This window comes from Chroicocephalus ridibundus, chromosome 3, assembly GCF_963924245.1.
Source record: "Chroicocephalus ridibundus chromosome 3, bChrRid1.1, whole genome shotgun sequence".
Taxonomy (NCBI): Eukaryota; Metazoa; Chordata; class Aves; order Charadriiformes; family Laridae; genus Chroicocephalus; species Chroicocephalus ridibundus.
The window spans coordinates 105,135,455-105,157,754 of NC_086286.1; the positions used below are offsets into that span (position 1 = coordinate 105,135,455).

At 35.4% G+C, this 22,300-nt stretch overlaps 1 protein-coding gene across 2 annotated transcripts in view; it reads left to right on the plus strand.

Moving 5' to 3' along the window:
- CSMD1 (CUB and Sushi multiple domains 1) overlaps nt 1-22,300 on the plus strand; it is a 1,197,532-nt gene that overhangs the window by 973,194 nt on the left and 202,038 nt on the right. For both annotated transcript variants that reach the window (XM_063330346.1, XM_063330347.1), the window contains exons 25-28: nt 3,921-4,047; nt 6,513-6,715; nt 15,207-15,398; nt 18,760-18,898. In XM_063330346.1, the coding sequence (XP_063186416.1) occupies nt 3,921-4,047; nt 6,513-6,715; nt 15,207-15,398; nt 18,760-18,898 (661 nt within the window). The remainder of the gene's footprint in view (nt 1-3,920; nt 4,048-6,512; nt 6,716-15,206; nt 15,399-18,759; nt 18,899-22,300) is intronic.

Genomic DNA, 22,300 nt, shown 5'->3' on the forward strand with positions numbered 1-22,300 from the left:
AAACTGTGTTTCGTTGCAACCAACAGGAATGTTAAATAGAGAAGTACTAGGTGAGGTGCATAAAATAACTGAGCACCAGTATAGCTATTCCCATTGTACCTTTGCTAGGCAGCTTCTCTCCTCTTTTGCTTTCCAGTCCAGCAATTACCAGTGACTTCCTGAGTTCAGGTTCCACATGGAGTTCCCATGAGTCACTGGGAAAGTCTTTCTTGCTTTGTGCCTTCCGATGCTTAGTTTTTGCCTCTGCTGCCTGCTGCAGGCAGGCCACCAACTTCTTTCAACACTCACCTGAACCTGTATGATCCTTGCTTGTTGCCTCTCTCCCATATTGGGTGCTACATTCTCCATTCCAGGAGCTGCTTCCTGCTGAGCACATTCACAGACCTGCAGTCTACAAAGGAGCAAGCTCCCTTCCTTTCAAAAGTTCAGCTTACCCAGAGGGTAAGTGCCAGAAAAACATCAGTGACCAGCATTTCTGCTGTCTTAGTAGAGGTGTTACTTTTCCTACTTTATTCTAGTATATCTAAGTTTTCTCTTTTATATATATATATATATATATATATATATATATGTCAGGTCGAAACAACTCTTTCCAGTTTTGATTTAAAGGCTTTTCCAGGCTTTTTGTACATTCAGGTCCTCAAGCTCTTCAGTTTAATTGGTTAGCTTCCTTATCCTCTAAGTTTGCCCTTTTGTACAGAAGAGCCATAATTAGTCCTACCTCTGCCTATCACCCCATTTAATTTAAACAAAGTCATTACTCTAAGGTCATTTTCTGTGATATTTTCTTGTGCCTGTGTTCACCACCAAGGAAGTATTTGAATCAGTTCTAAAATACATGTTGGTTCCAAGTCTATTAGGTGAATAAATCCATCCGTCTACCTGTTTTCTTTCTTAGTATGGTGATTTGTCCTCTTATTTATATGTGGGATATTAAAATCTCAACCGTACGGTGTTAATAAATATTCCAGTCTGACCTAGAGGAAGATAGGGAACCGAGAATGAAGTGAATCTAAAGAAAATTACCATCTTTGCTCCTGTAGAACATCTTTAATAACACTTCTCCAAAATATTTTTGACGAATATGCATGTTTTTTCATGCTAACTTTATTTAGTTTACTGCATCACTACTGTGTAATGCTCCCTTCACTCCCATATCTCTACCTGTATTTCCAGTTTTCTTGGTAACAGTATACTTTTAAGCTTCTATATTCCACTTACGATTGCTACTCTATCTTTTGGATTTTTTCATTATACTTTGATTTTGTACCATGCATTACTAGATTTGGTTTCTGTATTTTGTTGCTAAGCTTTTGGAATCACTTGTACCAAAATCTCTTGAGGATCTCACTTCATCTCTAAGTGGAATTATGTCCTAATATCAGTAGAATAGTCAATTTTCTTTTAGGATCCTGAGACAGATTTTTTTTTTGCTTTCTGTCAGCTCAACCACATAGCTCTCTTTCTATGTACCTTTATGTCTTTACATATCTTTTTTTTTACTGTCCTTGTTCCTATCTTTAGGATCAAATTTGGGGATTGTATCAGCTTTGTAGAACCTCCCTCTTCCTATTTCTCAATTTAAAACTCTTCTGAAACATTTATTAGCTCCCCAAGAAGTCAAATGCACACCATTCTCTCTGAAAATCTTCTAAAGGTGAATCTTTCTAAACAGCCTTTCACAAACAGTCTGTTGCCTTCATTAGGTATGTTTTTTCTACTGTGCTGTGGACATGAAAACTTGTCATGAAGATCCCTGAAAACTCAGTTAAGCATCTGCAGACCATTTTGTGCACACTTTTTTTCCCCCTCCAGTGTTATTTATATAAGGCTTTCTTTCTTCGGTTTTATCTTATGCTATCACAGTTTTATCTCTTCCAACTCTGATCTGACTGGCTTCCTTTTCTTCCTTTTTCTTAAGTTGTAATGAACTTCCAAACAACATATTCTTTCTTAGACACATTTTCTTGGTATCCTTCTGTTTGTGCAGACCTATTCTTTTTTGCTTGTTGTGTTTTAGATCAGCATTTGATATTTACTGTTGTATCCAGTGACATTTACATTCATCGTTGTCTTTACCATCATTTTAATCTCATTCACAACAAATTTCAAACCCATACATAGACACATTCCACATATTCTACACCTAGTCATCTTCAGCGATACACTGCTGTATTGGTTTTAGCATTCATTTTCATTTCTCTGTGGTCTGAGCCTTAATGAAGAAAACCAAGGAACTGTAATCCTGTAATTCCTTCTCTAGAAGATTACAGAACTTGTTGAAATATAAGTCACTTCTGTTAGTTATAGTATAGTTATTTACTCTGTTTGGTATATTGTTCGAGGTAGTGATTTTACAGTGGGGTCATTTCTGCATATTGAAAAGCAAACTTTTTGGATTTTTTGTTAGAATCACTTGTCAAAGTTTACTTTTGACCTGCTCCTAAAATGGATATTATTCTTTTTAAATATATGTACTATATAATGCATCATTCCAAAATTTATCATGTATTCTGTTTCTCAGTGAGTCTTCTGAGAATTTGAAAGCAAATCTGTCAGTTATTTTGAGTTTAAATAATTTTTGTTTCACTGAGTTATCTTGAGTTCTTTGTACTGGACTGTAGCAGTCATTTCTTTATCTGTAGCTGTCTGTCGCAGAGATTATTGCATTCTGAACTTTCTTATATAATGAAAATTAACTGACATCTTAGGCAGAGGTTTATGTTTGAAGAAATTATGTACTAAAGCAGCTTTCTGCTGTGGTTCTCTAAATAATATGTAATGTTTTGAGTGATCAAACCAGCAGGATAAATAAGTAAATCAGTAACCTTGTTTCCTCTACAGTTATTTTCCCTCCTGGTAACAACTGGGCTGTGAGCATTGACTTGGTGGCATGTGTAAGACTTATTATTTGTTAGGAGTGTTCCTGATAGATTATTTAGTCCAACTGCCATGGTTCTTTCATCATCTGTGTCTTACACTATGCTCACTGCACAGCTGTGCTTGAAGAGTTCCCCATGGTAGCATATTTTAATATTGCTACTTGTAAGGCAACACCGTAAATGAAGTAGGAATACAGGAACATCGCTTAACTGAAGAGTTACTGATCCTTTTTGATTCTGGGGCACCTGACTGTTACACAGTTCTGGTTTCATCAGGGTGCGTCTTCATGCTGGCCAGACAACAGCATGATGCTCTAAACATGCAGTGTAAGAACCATTTGATTCCAGATGCTTAGCACTGCAATTGGTCTCTCCACAAAGTTAAGATAGCATTGATAATAAAAATGTTTTAAACCAGGCACTGCATACTTTGAAATCATAGCTTTCTGATTTACTCTCTTACTTTGTGGGCATATGGCATTTAAATTTTTAAATACTAAAGGAAATTACTAGGGAATACCTAACTGCTTTTTGATGTAATTAACTTGAAGTTTTATAGAAGCAACTTGAAAGCATTAAACTAAAAGGTATTTTGACATTAGAACAACAGATAAAGTGATTTTAATTACAGAACCCAATGCTGTAAGGTCTGAATTTCATTCAGACTTTTGAGCATTCAGTGTTACTTAGAAAAGCCAAACATGTTAAATGGGATATTTCTGAAACATTTTTGCTTTCTTGGGGATGCTAAAATTGTGCTTTTGTAGTTTCTGTTCATACTGAACTACTCTTGTTGCTGAAATAACATAACACAGAAGTATGGCTTATTGTTTTATAACAAGGTAGGAATGTGATCATTGTATGTGCTTTTTTATCTCGTGTACATGTCCTAGTTTGTATTTATGTGTACTACTTCAGAGATATTAGGTCATTCTGTTGCCTTTTTAGAAGACAGAGGGATGTGGAATGGACAGAAAATTGAACCACAAAATATTATGGTCTTGTTAAAAATAAATGTAATCCTTACTTATTTTGTAGCTGAGTGTGGTGGTCGTATTCATGCTGCTACATCAGGGCGCATTTTGTCCCCTGGTTACCCAGCACCATATGACAACAATCTTCATTGCACTTGGATTATCGAAGCAGATCCAGGAAAGACAATAAGGTACATGCTTAATTTCAATATTTATTGTTGACTTCAGTATTGTGTAAATTACAGTCTGTGCCTTATATTCTCACACCCACACAATTTTTTGTTTATTAACTACTCCTTACATTAATAAAGTCGATGCTTGCCACGCTGACATTTATGAGTGCCATTCCTCTAGGGTACCTAAATTCTGTTAGGGGACACCTAGGCATCTAATTCAGAACTGTGGATTCCGTTGGATAATATGGCCCGTAAATCCTCAGTGTAGTAGAGCGGTGCACTGCTATGCCTTTTTCTAGCTGTAAACAAGCTAAAGTGCCAAGCTGTCAACCGTGGTTTCAAAATTCTTCCCTCGAGTCATTGTAATGCCATTCTTTTATATCTTACCGTCACATTCAGTGTAATAATTTGTTGTTTTAATTCAAATATAATTATTCAACACTGTTTCTTAAATACATTACCTCAAGGAGATGTAAATTCCTGATTCGCTGCCAGGAGTGCTTAGACATCAGGCATCTTGGACCTTGTTTGGGTACCTATTAGGAACTGTCTTTTTGTCATGAATGCTTTGATCTGATGAGGATTTGACAATTAGCAGCAGCAGCAGAGATTAGTGCTATAAAGCTTTATATACAACTCTGAAGGGTTTTCATTTTCCATTCCTAGTCTCTTCCGTCATATCATTATTAACATATATAACATTTTGAATTATGTAAGTATCAGACTTTTTCCCCATAATCAGTTGAATAATAAGACCAGCAACATCTTAGAAGACGTTGAGAATAATCAAATTTGATAAAAATGATGAGATTTTACTGAGAAGTGCACACAGGACTGAAAAAATGCTTAATAGACAAGACTGGAAGATTTTTCCACATAATGTAGGCAGCATAACAAAAAAGGAAGAAACTAGAAGAATACAGAAAGTTGGGGAAACACAACTAGTAACTAACGCATGAAAGAAAGGTACATGAGAAGGATGGTGGAATCTAGATCTTTTATTCTATAATGATTTATGGAAGGATGATGGAAGGATTCAAAAATTCAGGCAGAAGGAATTTAGTAATACAAGAAAACTTTTAAAACAGTATTTCCTCATCAGTTTGACATACCAACAAAAAAGACTATCATACTTTGGTGTTGATGTATAGCTAAATCACTCAAGTGGAATGAATGCCAATATTTAAAGACTGTTTCAGCTCAGTTTTGCTGTAGTAACATACAGATTCAAAAACTCTGAAATGGCAAATTCTTTTCAATATTCAAGCTAGTTTGCCCACTCCCAACAGGAATTTGCTGTGAAAGCAAGAATATAACAAAAACGTTTAACTTCTAATCAAGATAGATAATCTTAATTTCTGTCATTTTGAAATAATTTATTGATACTAATATGTTTAATGATATGCAATAGAGATTAGTTTTATATTCCAGTGACAGGAAAGAAGTGTGTAATTTCCAGTAAATGTGTTACTTCAGAATATTAGCTATTTATTTTGAGCAAAATGTTACCAAATAGTAAGTTATTTCATTATTCACTTTATGTGGACAATAGTTTTAACTGATCACTTAAATGTAAAATGTTACTTTTTAAAATTAAAAAGGCAAAAATGTAAGCAAATGGCAAACTGTTCATTGGGAGGGGTTTTTTTTTTCCTTTTTTATTTCTAGTAATTCTGTTTCACTAAGCCAAATAATGAATTCACTCCATCATAGTTGATTTCAATGCATCATTTACATTTAAATGTCAATTTTTAAATTAATGATTTCCAATTAATGGCAAGTGTAATGAAGAAAAATCAACACACAACTATATGAAAAAAAAGTTTTTATATTTACCTATTAGATTTCTTCAAAGTTAAAAATGTAAACAGTCAGAACTTAAAGTCGATGTACATATTTTGACTAATAACATAGCATTCTTGAACATCTTTCTAAATCTAATACTTCATCTGGAGATAAATACAGATCATTCTATTATAATAAGATTTTATATCGTATGAGTTTTGGCATAAGGCAAAGATAGGACAATATGGTTTCTGGTTTTGTATAGGAAAGAAAATGCAATGTCAACAGAATTCCCTGTGCTATGTATGCTGCTGTCCACTAGCTACTGCTTTTTTTCAATTGCATGTAATTCAAGCCAATCAATGTTCTTGGTATCCTCATATGAATGAAGAGAGGAAACCTTTGATGAAATCATAATTCTTATCCCTTAAAACATCTGTGATAAAAATAACTGAATTTGTATAACTACTACTGTGTGCCCCATAATGGTGTTTTCTGTAATTCAGGCATTTATAGAACAGAATAGCATCTCTCTTGCAAGATCAGCTCATCCAACAGGAAAAATGGATATCTCTTCAGGACCACCAGCTTTTCTGCAGTCCTAAACAGCATCTCAAAACTAAGTACAGTTTGGGATTATTGCTTGGAGTTTTGATTAATGAGTAATATACAGTGCTTTTACTTTCTCTTTGCAGTCTGCATTTTATTGTTTTTGACACTGAGGTTGCTCATGACATCTTGAAGGTATGGGATGGGCCTATTGAGAGCAGCATACTTCTGAAAGAATGGAGTGGCTCAGCCCTTCCAGAGGATATTCACAGCACTTTCAACTCATTAACATTACAATTTGACAGTGATTTCTTCATCAGCAAATCAGGCTTCTCCATTCAGTTTTCAAGTATGTAAATATTTTTTTCATCTCAAATACAATAATTATATATGCTATTTATGTACATTATTCTTACAAATATGAACTGTTCTCATCTTACAACTTCCTCATTCTTTAAAACAAAGACATTATGTGATTTTCATTATTTTATATATCGCAAATAGCTACAACTAGGGTGAATTTTTGTATTGGCTTTGAATGTTCAGGTCTTCTTATTCCTTGTTTTGCACAGCAACCACATGCCTAGCATTATCTAATTAGCATTATTTAACAAGTCAAAATGGGTTTGTACATACATAAGTTTTCTTCTGCACTGATGGTTTTAAATGTTCCCACCAGTGCTACCTGATAATATATTATTTTGTGTTTATATATCAAGTTGTTTAGGTTTTTTTTCTCACAACATTGGTTGCATGATACATCATTTTTGTGAACTTAACCACTGTTCATGTACATGATTAAACTGAAGAATAAAATATATCTTTCCATATTTAAACACATTTAAAAATTGCTATTAAACTAATCAAATTAATCTTCAGGTTGAAAGTGAAAGGTCCTCCATATACAGAGAAGCTGTGATCAACATTGTATATGTGATCAATATTGTAAAACTGAGTATGTGGGGTTTTTCTGTGATACTGTGAGTGAAGTGTTAAAGACTGAGGGTATGACTGCAGGGAGAACACATCATTGACTTTGACTCAGTAGTTGCATCCTTATATATCTAGATGTAATGTATATAAGAGTATTTCTGCTCAGGAACATAGGAAAATTATGAATTAATAAAATATGTGAGAGTAGGAGTATTATTTAAAACGTCTGTAGGTGCTGTCATTCAGAAGTAAAGGGCACTAATAAGCTTTCAGTCATTAGTATTTGCATGAGGAAATATACTTTGGGAGTTTCCTGGTCTGTAAATAATGCATTTTATATTTACCTGTTTAATTCATTTTGCTTGATTTTTCTGAATGTTGTACCCCCCAAACCACGGGCTCTTTCGTCAACTCTAAGATACCTCCTTAAAAGTATGCAAAATGAATTAAAGACAAAGAGCAGAAAAAATGTTTCTAAAATTTCTTCCCATGTGCTATATATTGTGCTGCTTTTCATGTTGTTTGATTTTAAATTAATTTAAATTTTGATGTTAAATTTTAAATTTGTGGAAATGAAGGATTTTTTTACTCTGTTAGGGTTAGCAAACACATGTTGTATTATATGAAAATGTTTGTAAGTGTATGCACAAATTATGAAAGGAGGAAAATATTTAAGCAGTTGGTGATATTTATAGTAAGTAGGAGACAATTTAGTGCTTAAGGGTGAAGAACTGATTTTGTCATCTTAGTATAATATCTAATGGATGCACCCAGTGATCATGCTGGCAATTGTAGCGTATGTCTTACTGGAATTAATTGGAATTAGTGGTGAAGAACTGAATGCCTCAGCTCAAGTAAAGGGAAAATGATATTAAAATTTCATTTACCCTGCTTGACAAGTGGAGTGTTTTATTAATTTTTTAATTGTAAGGAGTAAAAAATATGAGTTAAGGAATATATTAACATAAATGTTAAATTATTTCATCTAAAAAACAGAGATTAGTTTATTTAGTCTCCTCGAGGCAATGGGCAGACCTCTGTGGCCTTGATCTGTAAAGGATTTAAGCTAATTAATCTATGGTTAAGTGAGGATCTTGCATGCTTTAGTATTCATCATGTGTTCAAACTGTAGGCCAGTTTATAGCAAGGCTGCACAGAACATTGAAATTTCACCACTATCATAGTTTGAAACTCAATGAGTAAAAGAATCTTGAGTTGCTTAAACTTTTTTCTGGTAGTTGCAGAAGATTTTATTACAAGTTCTGTGAAGGTAACTGCTCATTTTATGTCTTTGTGTCACTTGAAGGATTTTCAAGTGTTGCATTTATTAATGAGTATATTTTATTTAAGTATTAATTACAATCCAAGGAGTAAACTTCAGGTGCAGAATTGCACAGGATCGTAAAACCTTCAATAATCTGGACCTCTTACACATGCAACTTCTGTATTGGATTATGCCATTGAAATGAGTGTCTATATCAATGAACATCCTATTATGGGATCATACAAAGGATATATGTCTGAGAGTATCAGGTCAAATGAGCAGCTTAAAGACAAAGCATTAAAGTGCTAACCTTCAGCTGGAGAATTTCTATCACTACTGTGAATGTGCTGATTACTTTCTATACTTTGCACTCTAGAATGCCCTTATTGCATCTGCCTAAAAAAAAAGGTGCTGGGAAAGGATAGTATGAGGTGGATCAGAAAATATCACCTATAAATTACTTACTGTTGATTGTAAATGTAGAGGTATTTTTAATGGAAAAATATAAGTGGCTGAAGCTTACAAAATGTTTGAACGCTATTAAAAGTGCCTTGTCTTGCCCACTCAGCTCAGCATATAGAGCATGAGGACATGAACTGACAAGAGTGATTATGTTAATTGTAATCAGCCTAATGCTTTTCATTAAAACTTAATTACCATTTAATCATGCATAAAAAGACAAAAAATTGAGTTCACTGTACAAAATTGACCTTTACTCTGGGGGTTAAATACATTTAAACTATGTATTACAAGCCAGGGAAGTCAACCAGCTCTTTCTGATCACCATACAAGAAGTGAACACAAGAAGGGGATAGGCAAATTTGGTACTTGCCTCTTCTATTGCGAAGAAACAAAGTTTCTGGCAGAAAAAACTTCCTACCTAAGTTAGCTATGAAAAAGAAGTTAAAGAAGTTTTCTGACCTAGTGTAATTCTGTCCTACGTGTCTAAGGAAAATGGGATGTTTCCCTCTGAAGTTGTTTTTTTCTTTTTATCAGCTATAGGTCTAGTTATACTAACTTACACTAAATCTCAAACTTCTGGGCTTCTAGGGGCAAGTGAAATGAACCCTACTTGTCTTTTCACAGGTGTCTAGTTTCCTTTGAGATGCCATAGAGTATCCTGGCTAGTCTCCATCTGCCACTCCAGAAGGTCACACCCCCTTAAGTCCTTGGTTATATCTTCCAGTCCTGTGCAGATACCTTGGATATTGAAAGGCATCTCAAATGAGACTAGCCACCTATGTTGAAGCAGACCAATCTTGCCCTGAATGTTTAATCTTCAGCTACTCTAGCCTTCTGAGAGTACTTGGATCCCATGCTAGTGAATGGTCCATTGCTTTTATTGACCTGAAGCTTATTTTATTTAGAGTTTTTTTATATCTAACCATATAATTTGTTTAGTTGATATTAACAATACCAATGGGAGTGGCAGATAGAAAAAGCACTGGCAGATGGTAGTCATATTATCATTCTTACAGACTCAGCCTTATTTTTACAATACCTAATAGTAGTTCTACCCTTACAGTCTAGCATTTTTTCTTGAACTAAATTCTCAGCTGTTGTAACTTAAAAGAACTGTATCCTTTTCTTAAACTAAAAGATACATTCGTAGTTCCTCAGCTGGTTTCATAGACTTTGCTCCTCAAGGCTGTAATACATCATTCACACTCTTCTTACAATGGAAAAAAACATTTTGGAAATGTCTGGATTTTTTAGAGTCGGACCCATCTGTGATGGTTTTCTATGCCTACCTCTGGTACTATGGCACGGTTCATTTCTCTTAGTCATAGTTTTCTGTAAGGATACACGTTAATTAACAATATACCTATACCTGCTTTTGTGTGAACAGAAAAGTTATCTTTTTTTTTTGCTAATACAGAACAAATGGCAAAACTTAATAAAGTGGTAAAAGAGTTTTTTCTCAATTTCTGTTTGATATTTTTATCTTAGAAGAACTTCAGACAGTCATTTTATTAAAAATGAAGATAAGAAATGAAAGCATTTGTGTAGTTTTAGTCCAATTTTGGTTTTTCTATTGCTTGCTTGCTCGCTCTCCCAATATTTTACAAATTTGCTTTTGAAGTAAATGCAGAGGTAAGCAATGAAGAGTAAAGATGCTTGACTAAATTTTTGACTTAACAACAGAAGTCATGAATTATGGTAATAAAAACAAACAACTTATACCAACCAGTTAATTAGAACAATTATTTGGAAAATACTATGTCTGACGTTGGCACATCTGTTGATATCTCACTTCCTCTGACAAGAGCTGAAGCATCAGCAGTTCTGTGTTTGATAGTTCTTAATGATACTGGGTTTAATCTGATATCTGTTTAAGCAATGACACCTGCTTCTGTCCAGTTTTTTAATTCCATTTGATCATTTGTTTGTTTACAGCAACTCTTACAATAGCTGTGTCACCTGTCTTCAACTGTTACTGTTGTCTTGTAAATTGTTCTTTTATCGTTGAAATATCTTTTAATCACTTTCCTAGTGGGCTGAGCTATTACATTTAAGTAGTGTAAGCATTTCCATGACAGAATCTTTGTTGCTAGGATTTGTCATGCAATTGTTCCAGTTTGATTCACAATTAAATTATCAAGAAAAGGGGGTTAACACAAAAATATATTTTAAAAGAAATTTACACATTCACATATCTGCGTTACTAACTAAATTTTGAATTTAAAGAAAATGAAATTCATTAAGACGTCCCTTGTTAAAATAAATAAAAGGACACAAGAATTCAGGATTCCCTTTCAAAGGCTATTACCTAATCATTTCACAGTTCAGTCTCTTCTCTTTCTTTCTGTGGTGCTATAAATGTTGCATTACATGCTCACAATAACAGCTTTCTGAAACCGTGTCATAGCATTCCTATTCATCATCTAATCCATGGCCTGGGCAAGGCATCCTTGGCCTCACAGGGGGTGGGTAGCAGTTCTTAATTTGGTTCTTGCGGAACTAAGAGGAAATGAAACTTGTGGGTAACTTTGATGGTCATCTCTAAACTTGTGAGTTTTTGTACTTCAAACTTGATGAAAGAGGCTGCATTATCACTTCAGTTTCTTTTTTTCTTTACATTCTTAGACAATAGAGGATATTTAAATATGTGGTTGATGCTAATGTGCACAGTTCTTAGTCTTTATATTTACATATATTACATGAGATACTTTTTAGAGAGCAAAAACTATTCTTTGACATTTGGAAATGTTTGTTAGTCTGAAAACACTGCAGATCCTATATACAGTGTCTCAGCTTTGATATGTCGAAATCCTTCTCAAACCTATTATGCAAGCATAATGCACTAAACAGGGAAAGCTTGTCCATTGCCTGCAAATTTACAAGCCTAGCTCCCAAAACGTCTTTATTATTTTTGTAACCACGTGGAATAGAAAAAATAGTCTCTGCAGCACAACGCTGCAGTAAATGGCTTACATGATTGTTTGCCATAGACATAGTGAAATCGATATCGATGAAGGTGATGTGTTTTTTTTTTCTGCAGCTACAATGGATTACAGGCTGAACAAACTGATAAAAAAAGAAGTGTCCTTCAGGTGAAAAATAAATTAGGCACAAACCTAACATATTGCTCACAAGGCTACAGACACACAAATATACAGTGTGTCATATTCCCAAAAACAGTCTCCTATTGATTTTCAGTGATGTTTTAAATCCACTTTGAAAACGTGATTTGGGGCCCAAATCCAAAATAAGTTCTAAAATGGGATTCTGGAAGATTATTAATTTAAAAACAATGAGGCTTAACACAGTGGCTGCCAACATACGGAGGTCTGAAAACTCCCTAGCAATCTGTGGGTTTTCCAGCTGCCCATTCTTCTGGCACCTTCCTCTAGGTCTACCTTTTGTGAACCCAAAAGCCTGTTCCACTCTGAGCAGATGAGACAGTAGGAGATGGGAAGTCTGTATGTACAGAGTGTTACTGTGTAACCCACTGACTATCATGTAGCTTACTGCTTAGAACACATGTGCGAGAACTGAGAAGCAGCAATTTAGTTCTTTTCCGGCTTAATGGCATTCCAGTCCCCTCTCCCGGCTCTGCAGTTTTAGGCACCTAATTTTACAGTCATTTCTAAGAAGTCTAACTGTGGAATTTGGTTTGATTTAGCATCCTTAAATTTAAAATCTAGCTATTGCTTATGCTGCTTTACAGCATATGTGCTTTAATTGTGTTCAGCCTCAAGTTTCTGAATTCCTTAGATCTTTTTTTTTTAAAATTGCATATGGCAATGTTACATCACAGCATGAATGTGGCCTTTCTCATAAGTGTGTAAGCTAGGTGTTAACTGCGTGTTTATGTATTAATGTATGGGCTGAGAAGAAAAGAACCTGCTATAAAAGAAGAACGATGACAGAAGAACTAGTGATTTTTAATGTCTGGATTACTTATCAATGCATATAATTTCTATACCCTTTAGGTGTTTGCACAATACCAAATGAAGCAATAGTAGGCTTGTAATTTTCATGCAGTTCCAGAACCTCTTGGGAAGTAAAACAACTTGAAAAGGAGACAAGTTAAAGAGTTGATAGTCTGTCTAAATGTTCGCTTTACTAGATCACACGTCAGTGCTTAAATGTCTGGTGTTTTGTTTAATTAGGATCAAGTGTATTTGGCATGATAAAGAGGTTGTTAGTTTCAAATACATAAAATAACTTCTGAGGCTGCAAGAACAAAAGTATAAAGAATATTTTGGTGCTTATTAAACATCTGTCATTGTTTTTAAAATCTAAAATGCTATATATAAGAAATTAAGATTAACAGTGAAATGAATATTAAAAGGCATCAGTCCTTCATAATTGGTGCGTACTTGACACAGTCAAAATGGGAAAAATGCCGAGACATTGTGTTGTGTAACCTTTTAAGGAGAAAATGAAGATAGTCAGAGATTTGTTGAAAAAAGATACTAATTAATGACAGAGATGGGCTTATGGTCATATACTTGAAAGAATTATGATTCTTTAACAGATATATACTATAGTGAACCATTTTTTCTAACTGCTATTGTCTGTCGAATAAGAAATAACTTCTCTGAGGTCATGACCATGCTTTCCTTCCCCTGTGGCCAAGTATGCATTTGGTAAACTGCACTAATATGGGATGTCAGGTAGATTGTCAGAGTGGTGCCTGGGGAGTGCTTACACAGTACTCATTAGTAGTGACGGCTATTACTTTAATTCTTGGATTGATGCTTATAAATTCTGGTGGAAAAAAGTCCGCCACTGTTAAAAAAACCTGCCGTGTCTCTTACTTCCTTTAGATATGGTAGCCATCCCAAGGTATGGGATATACTATTTGGGAATGGAAACAAGGCCAAAATATTATGAAAAATATAATGTTAGACAAAGCTCCTGTGTTTGTAAGATGTCAGTTATCATAACCCATAAATTCTTATATAGGGATGTTTTACAGTTTTTGTGGTTTGTCTAAGTGACTATCTGTTTGCTAGTAAATGCATAAAAACATTTTACCAATGTAAAATGTTTGTTTCTCTTTTTGCTTATTATTTTTTCAACCTTCCTTTCTCCTGCAAATTTACAACACACAAAAAAAGGAGTTTTCCAGTTGTACAACTTAGTAACTGTTTCAAGTTTGCAAAAGTTTAGTTGCTCCTGCGGTTTCTTGTAATGGTATACTCTATAGGTGAAGAAGGAAGGAGTAGATGCAGTTATTAATACAGAAAATGGATTACCTGTACATTATGGTCACAAAGGTTGCATAGTGATGGTAGTGATAGAGCTCTTTTATCTTATGAAAGCCTTCGGGTTGTACCATTCGAAATGAGCTAACAAAATCATTTTAATGAAATATTAATATTTCCTGGGATTGAAACAGAAAAAATGAAAAAAATACCTACACCCACCCCTACATCCCCCCCCCCAAAAAAAAGAGCAAGGAGGATAGACTGTTATCACTAATACGTAGGGTGTATGAAAGACTGTGCCCCTCTATTTTAAACAACAGAAAGTGATTATCAAACATAGAGAAATAATATTTTGTGTTCTTAGTCTTCTTTTTGCCTGTAATTTGTAATGCTATCCTAAAACCCAAGCACTTGAAGTGCTACATACGGCTCAAAATACAGAAAGACATAGTCGCTACTTTCCCAGAGACTGTTGGAGAATGGCACAGCCAGATATAATAAGTAACAAGGACTTCCTTGTAGATACACACCAATATCATTAATGGTGATTGTGACACTAGGTTTGTGACTTCTTGCTTGCTTTTGTGGTAAGTTCTTTGTGGCTTTTGCTTGCACTTGTGGTAAGTTCTTTGAAAAAGACATCTTTGGGTGGAGCACAGAGTACAGTTCAGTGATTTAGGCACAGTTGCCTCCAGAGAAGGAACCTTCTTTCCTTGGGAAGACTGCAATGTTTACTGCAACTCAGGATATTGGCTACCTGAAGCCAGTAGAAGAGACCTGGCACCTTCCATAAATCCGTAGTGGATGTAGATTTGTGTATCCACTTTCTGGATGATTACTCGTTTTAAGTCTGCCTTCTTATATTAACTGATGAGTAAATAATATTGCCTCTGGTTTGAATGCTTTTGTAAAAATATTGTGCTTTTAATGGTGGATGTTTAGTATTTACACCTTAAAGCTTTTATTTCTTCATTGCCTTACAGCTTCTATTGCGTCAACCTGTAATGATCCCGGGACACCACAGAACGGCACTAGATATGGAGACAGCAGAGAGCCTGGAGACACTACCACCTTTCAGTGTGACCCTGGCTATCAACTTCAAGGACAGGCTAAAATTACATGTGTTCAAATGAATAACCGATTCTTCTGGCAACCTGATCCTCCTACATGCATAGGTAATAAGATGAACTGTAGTCTCTGTTTAAAATTAATACAGATCAGATTTCTTGTTCAACTAGTGGGCATATGATGCTCATGCTGGAGTGATGCTCTTTATAGAACCCAGTTATTTTGCATTTATGATTACTGACAGACTCATTCTCAAAATTAACATTATTTTTGGATGTTATTTTCTCACTATTCTACTCTTTAAACTTCATACAAGTTTAAAATTGATGAAGTCTAATAGAAATAATTAAATGGAAGAGGTGATTTAGATTAAAAAAAATCTTGTTGAAATGTTCTTGTTAGAATGGTTGTCTCTTTAATAATTCACTTACATAAACTACAGCCCATTATTTATTCTGAAAATTTTCTGAATTCTCATATAGATTAAATACCCATCCTGAGCAATCCCTAGGAAGCTAAAAGTATTTTTTTCCAAAGCAGGATGCTTGTTGGGAAATGTAGATGCAGAGAAGGGGGTCCAAATGATAATGCTGTTGAAAGAAATTAGATATATTTCCATAACACCAGCAGGGGGTGGGAGATCTTCATTGAAACAAGTTTCGATTCTTGGTTCCATAGTCCTATATGGCATAATCTCTCTGTGGTTCTGGTCAGCAGACTAATAACTACATGCTTAGAAGTATTGCTGTAATTTAAGGTGATCAGTGTAGCTATTCTAAGATTAGAGTTAATCAACATGTGTGAAAAATTATCTGCTAAGTATAGTAATTTTTTAAATCTTTATGATTTTGTTACCTATTGATTTATAATTCAATGAAGACTTATTTTAATGATCCCCAAAAACAGATACAATATATTTTAATAGCAATGGAATAAGCATAATGCTTTTTCTTTCTACAAGCCATTTTGGAGATGCTCTTTCCAAAACAGCAAATCCCCAAACTGCAGTCCCTCTGTTTCTCTAAAGTGTTTACTTATATCTCAAAAATACTGGAAACAATTCAGGATAATGCAGGATGATGTCTCTAACTCCAGATCATCTAACTGAACTGGAGCAGCATATAATCTGAACATTGTCTTCTGGATGCCTTGTGTGCAATGTATAAATAACAGCATGAAAAAGTTTACTAAACATACTGGGATTATTCCCAAACTAAAAATATTTAAACAATAAAAAAACAAACCCACAAAAACATGTGGTGCCTAAAGGTCTAGAAAAGTCATTTCTGTAAATACCAAAAGTCTTTCTGTAAATACCAATTTTAATCACTCCGTATTTCTTTACAATCTGGTAAAAAACCCCAAAAACACAAAAGAAGGATATAAAGAAGGAAAGAAAGAGAAAGTACCTTTCAGCAAAAAGTATATACATATTGCTATTCTTCCGTATACTCAAGATGACTTTGAAGGGGAAAGCAGATTAAAGTAATCTTTACTCAAGTAGACATGAGAATGTTAGAAAACTAAAGGGTTCTTTAAAACCATTATATGTCATTTTAAAAATTACCATAAATTCCTTATTCCAGTATGCTGACTTATAATTGAAAAATGATTTACATTTAGTAACTGTAATACTCTGTAGTACTCTGAACATTGTGCGGCTTCCATTCTTGATTATTTAATTTTTTCTGCTCTATTTGTACTTTATAACTTTGATCATGGTAATCTTGGGCTGAATCATCAGCACACATACGGAACATGTGACTCATTTCCTGGAACCATTATTTGTGAATAAAACAAAAAACCAAACCAACAAAAAAAAAGAGAAAAAAAAAAAAACAAAACACGAAAAACCCCACACCCTGGATCAAAAATAATGACTAAAGTACCAAAACTACAGACACAAAAAAACCCCAGATACATAAGTATACTAAATGTTTAAATAAATAAACAAATAAATAAATAAGGCAGGGGGGAGAAAGTTTAGTTTGTTTTCATAAATACCACAAGGGGAATGTCTTCATTTGGGCTAGGAGCATGGTTTCCAAGTAATTTTCTCGCTCATGCTCTAGTTCATGATTTTGAATTTTCTTGGAGCTTTAGAATGAGACTAAACTGCAAGATGTCTCACACTGTACTCCAGTGTGTGGAGGACATCTGATGTATGCCAGCCACTAGTGAGCATTCAGTCTGTTGGACCAGACTAGAAAAGGCCTGAAAAATTCCTTCTTTAAAATGTTGAGTGCAGATTCCAAATCCTTAGTGCCAACTGTTTTGCACTACAGATGTGTTCCTATCAGTCTGCGTGACTTTGTGCAGCTCATGTTGACTACTGTACTTGTTAGTTAGACTCCTATGTGATTATCATCTTTGGAAGTGGAATTCCTTATCTGTTTAATTTATGGTAACTAAACGAATATATTTGTTTTTTTGTTGCGTGTAATCACAGAATTATAGAAACAGAATGGCTTGGGTTGGAAGGGACCTTAAAGATCAACTAGTTCCCAACCCCCCTGTCGTAGGCAGGGACACTTTCCACTAAACCAGGTTGCTCAAAGCCCCATCCAGCCTGGCCTTGAACACTTCCAGGGATGGGGCATCCACAACTTCTCTGGGCAACCTGTTCCAGCACCTCACCACTCTCACAGTAAAGAATTTATTCCTAATATCTAATCTAAATCTAGCCCCTTTCAGTTTAAAGCCATTGCCCTTGTTCTGCCACTACCGGCCCTTGTAAAAAGCCCCTCTCCAGCTTTCTCGTAGGCCCCCTTTAGGTACTGGAAGGCCTTTATAAGGTCTCCCTGGAGCCTTCTCTTCTCAACTCTCTCAGCCTGTCTTCATAGGAGAGGTGCTCCAGCCATCTGATCATCTTCGTGGCCCTCCTCTGGACCTGCTCCAACAGGTCCATGTCCTTCTTATGTTGAGGGCCCTGGAGGTGGGCACAGTACTCCAGGTCGCATCTCATGTGGGCAGAGTAGAGGGGCAGAATCACCTCTATAATAATAGTAATACCTTTACTTACTGAATGGAACTTTTTTGTTTTACATCTATGGGCAAAAGAAACTGCATCCTGAATCCTGCTATTGAGCTTTCCCAGTTCTTAAAGTACTTCCAGTACATAAGAAATACTTCAGCTTGATAGAGATGGGATTAAGTAACAACAAATTAAACGAGACTTCCTATTTAACTTCATATTTTTATTCTTTTAGAAAGAGCTTTTCTTGTGGTTCTTTTGAATATGAACAGAGCTCCGTTTTTTAAAGGAAAATGCAAAAATGTTTGCTAGCTGGAAGTGGGAAAGCTCTGGTTTTGAGTTTTTTGGGTTTTGTTTTGTTTTTTGGGTTTTTTTTTAAAAATTATTATTACTTTTGGTAAATATAGAGGTCTTTTTACTCCTATTTAACAGCTAATATATGCTTGTGAATTTAACATGTGACCATATTCCCATTTCTTTTTACATTGTGACAGCTGCATGCGGAGGAAACCTGACAGGCCCAGCAGGAGTTATTTTATCACCTAACTATCCACAGCCTTATCCTCCTGGGAAAGAATGTGACTGGAGAATAAAAGTAAACCCTGACTTTGTCATTGCCTTGATATTCAAAAGGTACCATTTCTAGATGAATGCCTCTATTTAACAGGATTTTAAATGTCACATCTAAAAATGGCATCATTTGTCACTTCTTAAAGCTTCTAATTATATTCTCTGCCTAAGTCCTGGAGCATACATCTAATATGTGCTATATCATTGCTCCTAAATAATGTAAAAGAAAATAATATAGTTATATGGCACTTTTGATATCAAATATATTCCTGAGCAACGAAACTTTCTGTGACTTACGAAATAGAAATCCTTGAAAAGCAATGTCAATTTATAGAAATGCTTGATTTACGTTGTTGTACCTTATAGTAGAGACTTGAACTGTAGTGGAAACTGTCTGTACCTTAGTTCTTAAAGGTTTTTACCAATACAGGCTAAATACACTTTTCTTGGAGTGCACAGATCAGAATAAAAAAATTGTTCTACTTAGTCAAGAGATACAAGATGTCTAGATAATGTTGTCTCATAATTTTACAAAGTTTTATTTAGTCAATGTTTCATCATCCTATATTTGTTGCATAATTGAAGTTTTGTTTTTTTTTTTCTTTTTTTGATTCTCTGTCCTACGGGTGATTTTTAATCTAAGAATGGAAACATTACTGTTGACTTCATGGGATGGTGATCAATTCTGATCCTTTTTGGAAGAGATGATGGCATGTTCAGCATTTTGTTGTGTCATATTTGCACCCACCAAAACAACAAAAAAACCCAGTCTCTTTTGGTGACTGACTGCAATGTGTTTTCTAATAAAATATCGATACACAAGAAATTAAAGAATCAAAGCCTAATATACTTGAAATTATATAATCAAGAATATAATAATTCTATTCTTCACATATTTGATCAAATAGCATTAAGGGATGAGAATAGTTTTCCACTCATTACACTCTTGAAAATGTCACATGCTAGGTGTGTTAAGTAGCATATTTCTGTGGACTGCCTGAATAATCAGCTCAAATGCACTATTTCAAGTAAGACAAAATAAACTTTTAGCTACTCAGTATTCAGGTTTGTTTGTGAATTCTATTTTAAGGAATACAAGTATGAGCAATATAATAGAATTTGTAGTTTATGCTATACTTCCAGTACATTTTATAAATAATTGCAGTCCAGTAATACACACTGGACTGCCTAAATCTTTCCTAAATTTGATATTCTGTGCTAGAAGTTTGTAAATTCTCCAGAGAGAAATCTTGCTTTGAAATGTGAAAGAAACGCTTATGCCATAGCTTCCCAGGTTTTTGACACTACCTGTTACAAAACTATCTGATGTTGGAGAATATTCCTAGAAACTCATCCGTCTCCTGACTGATGGCGATATAGGGACTTTTAAAGGTGTAGGCTGTGGGGTTGTTAATCTTGTAAATATGTTTAGAAAACTGAAAAAGAAAGGAAAATTAGAATACAAATTAGGAAGGAGGGGACAACCAACACTATTATCTATATACATATGAGTGTCAAACAGCCAAAATGGAAAACTTTGACTACTTTTTTAAAATACTGTATTTTTTGTATAAATGGATCATAAGAGTAATATGGATTTGTATTTAATGAAGAAGCTTGCAAATACATGCTGGTAACTTTGTAATAGAGAAGTAAAATGAGATAGTTTTACAAATATATTTAATGTTAGAACACAAATAACAATGCACTAACACAAACTCCCTCTGATTTACATGAAATGTCAGTGCTGAAATAACTCTGTCTCTGCAATCCTTTCAATAACTTCCTTGATTTTCAGACTAGACTCAACTAGAATATTGTCAATTGGAAGGGACCTACAACGGTCATCTAGTCCAGCTGCCTGACCACTTCAGGGCTGACCAAAACTCAAAGCATATTATTAAGGGTATGGTCTCTTAAACACTGACAGGCTTGGGGCACCAACCACCTCTCTAGAAAGCTTGTTCCAGTGTTTGACCACCCTCTCAGTAAAGAAATGCTTTCTAATGTCCAGTCTAAACCTCCCCTGGCACAGCTTTGAGCCATTCCCATGTGTCCTATCACTGGATACCAGGCAGAATAGTTCAGCACCTCCCTCTCCACTTTCCCTCCTCAGGAAGCTGTAGAGATCAGTGAGGTTGCCCCTCAGACTCCTTTTCTCCAAACTAGACAATCCCAAAGTCCTTAGCTACTCCCTGTAGGACATTCCTTCCAGCCCTTTCCCCAGCTTTGTTGCCCTTCTCTGGATGCATTCAAGGACTTTCACATCCTTCTTAAATTGTGGGGCCAGAACTGCACACAGTACTCAAGGTGAGGCCACACCAATGCTGAATACAGTGGGATAATCACCTCTTTTGACTGGCTGGTTGCTGTGTTTGATGCACCTCAGGATGCAGTTTGCCCTCTTAGCTGCCAGGGCCCACTGTTGACTCATATTGAGCCTGTTGTCAACCAGCACCCCCAGATCCCTTTCTGCAGGGCTCATCTCCAGCCACTCCTCTCCCAATTTATACTTGTGCGTGGCATTACTCCGTCCCAGGTGCAGAATCCAGCATTTATTCTTGTTAAATTTCATCACATTAATCATAGCCCAGTGCTCCAATCTCTCTAGATCCCTCTGCAAGGCCTCCTGTCCCTCAAGAGAGTCAACAGCAGCTCCCAGTTTGGTATCATCAGCAAACTTGCTAATGATGCATTCAGCTCCTGCATCCAAATTGTTGATTGTGCAGAACTGGCTCTAGAATTGAACTCTGAGAAGCACCACTGGTGACTGGTAGCCAGACAGATGTAGCCCCATTCACTACAACTCTTTCAGCTCTGCTGTTCATCCAGTTCTTCACCCAATGCACTGTGTACCTGTTCATCCCACAGTTGGACAACTCGCAACAGCAAGAAGGATGCTGTGAGGGACAGTATCAAAAGCCTTACTAAAATTCAGAAAAACTATATCTACAACTTCCCTTCATCCACCAGATGACCTTATCACAGAACGATATCAAGTCAGTTAAGCAGGACTTTCCTTTTGTGAACCCGTGTTGACTGTGCCTGATAGTTGCATTATTCTTCAAATGCCTTTTAATAGTACCCAGTATAATCTTCTCCATAATTTTTCCAGGAAATGAGGTTAGAATAACAGGTCTGTAGTTCCCTGGGTCTTCTCTTATGCCCTTTTTGTAGATTGGAATAATATTGTCTAGGTTCCAGTCAGCAGGGGCCTCCCCCTGACTCCCAAGACCTTTAGTAGGTAGGTGATCGAGAGGGATAATATTTCTTTGACATCTGAAAAATCTACTTTTTTAACTTACCATTTTCTGTTCATTTTTTCTAAAATTTTTCATTCTCAGTCAGTGTGCTACAGCTAAGTGCCATACTATTCTCAAGCAACTGGCTTTGAGAAGACAGCAGTGTCTACATAGGATGAGAAAGTGGGCTGAAAATAGAGAGATGCGATGTATTTTGTCAAAT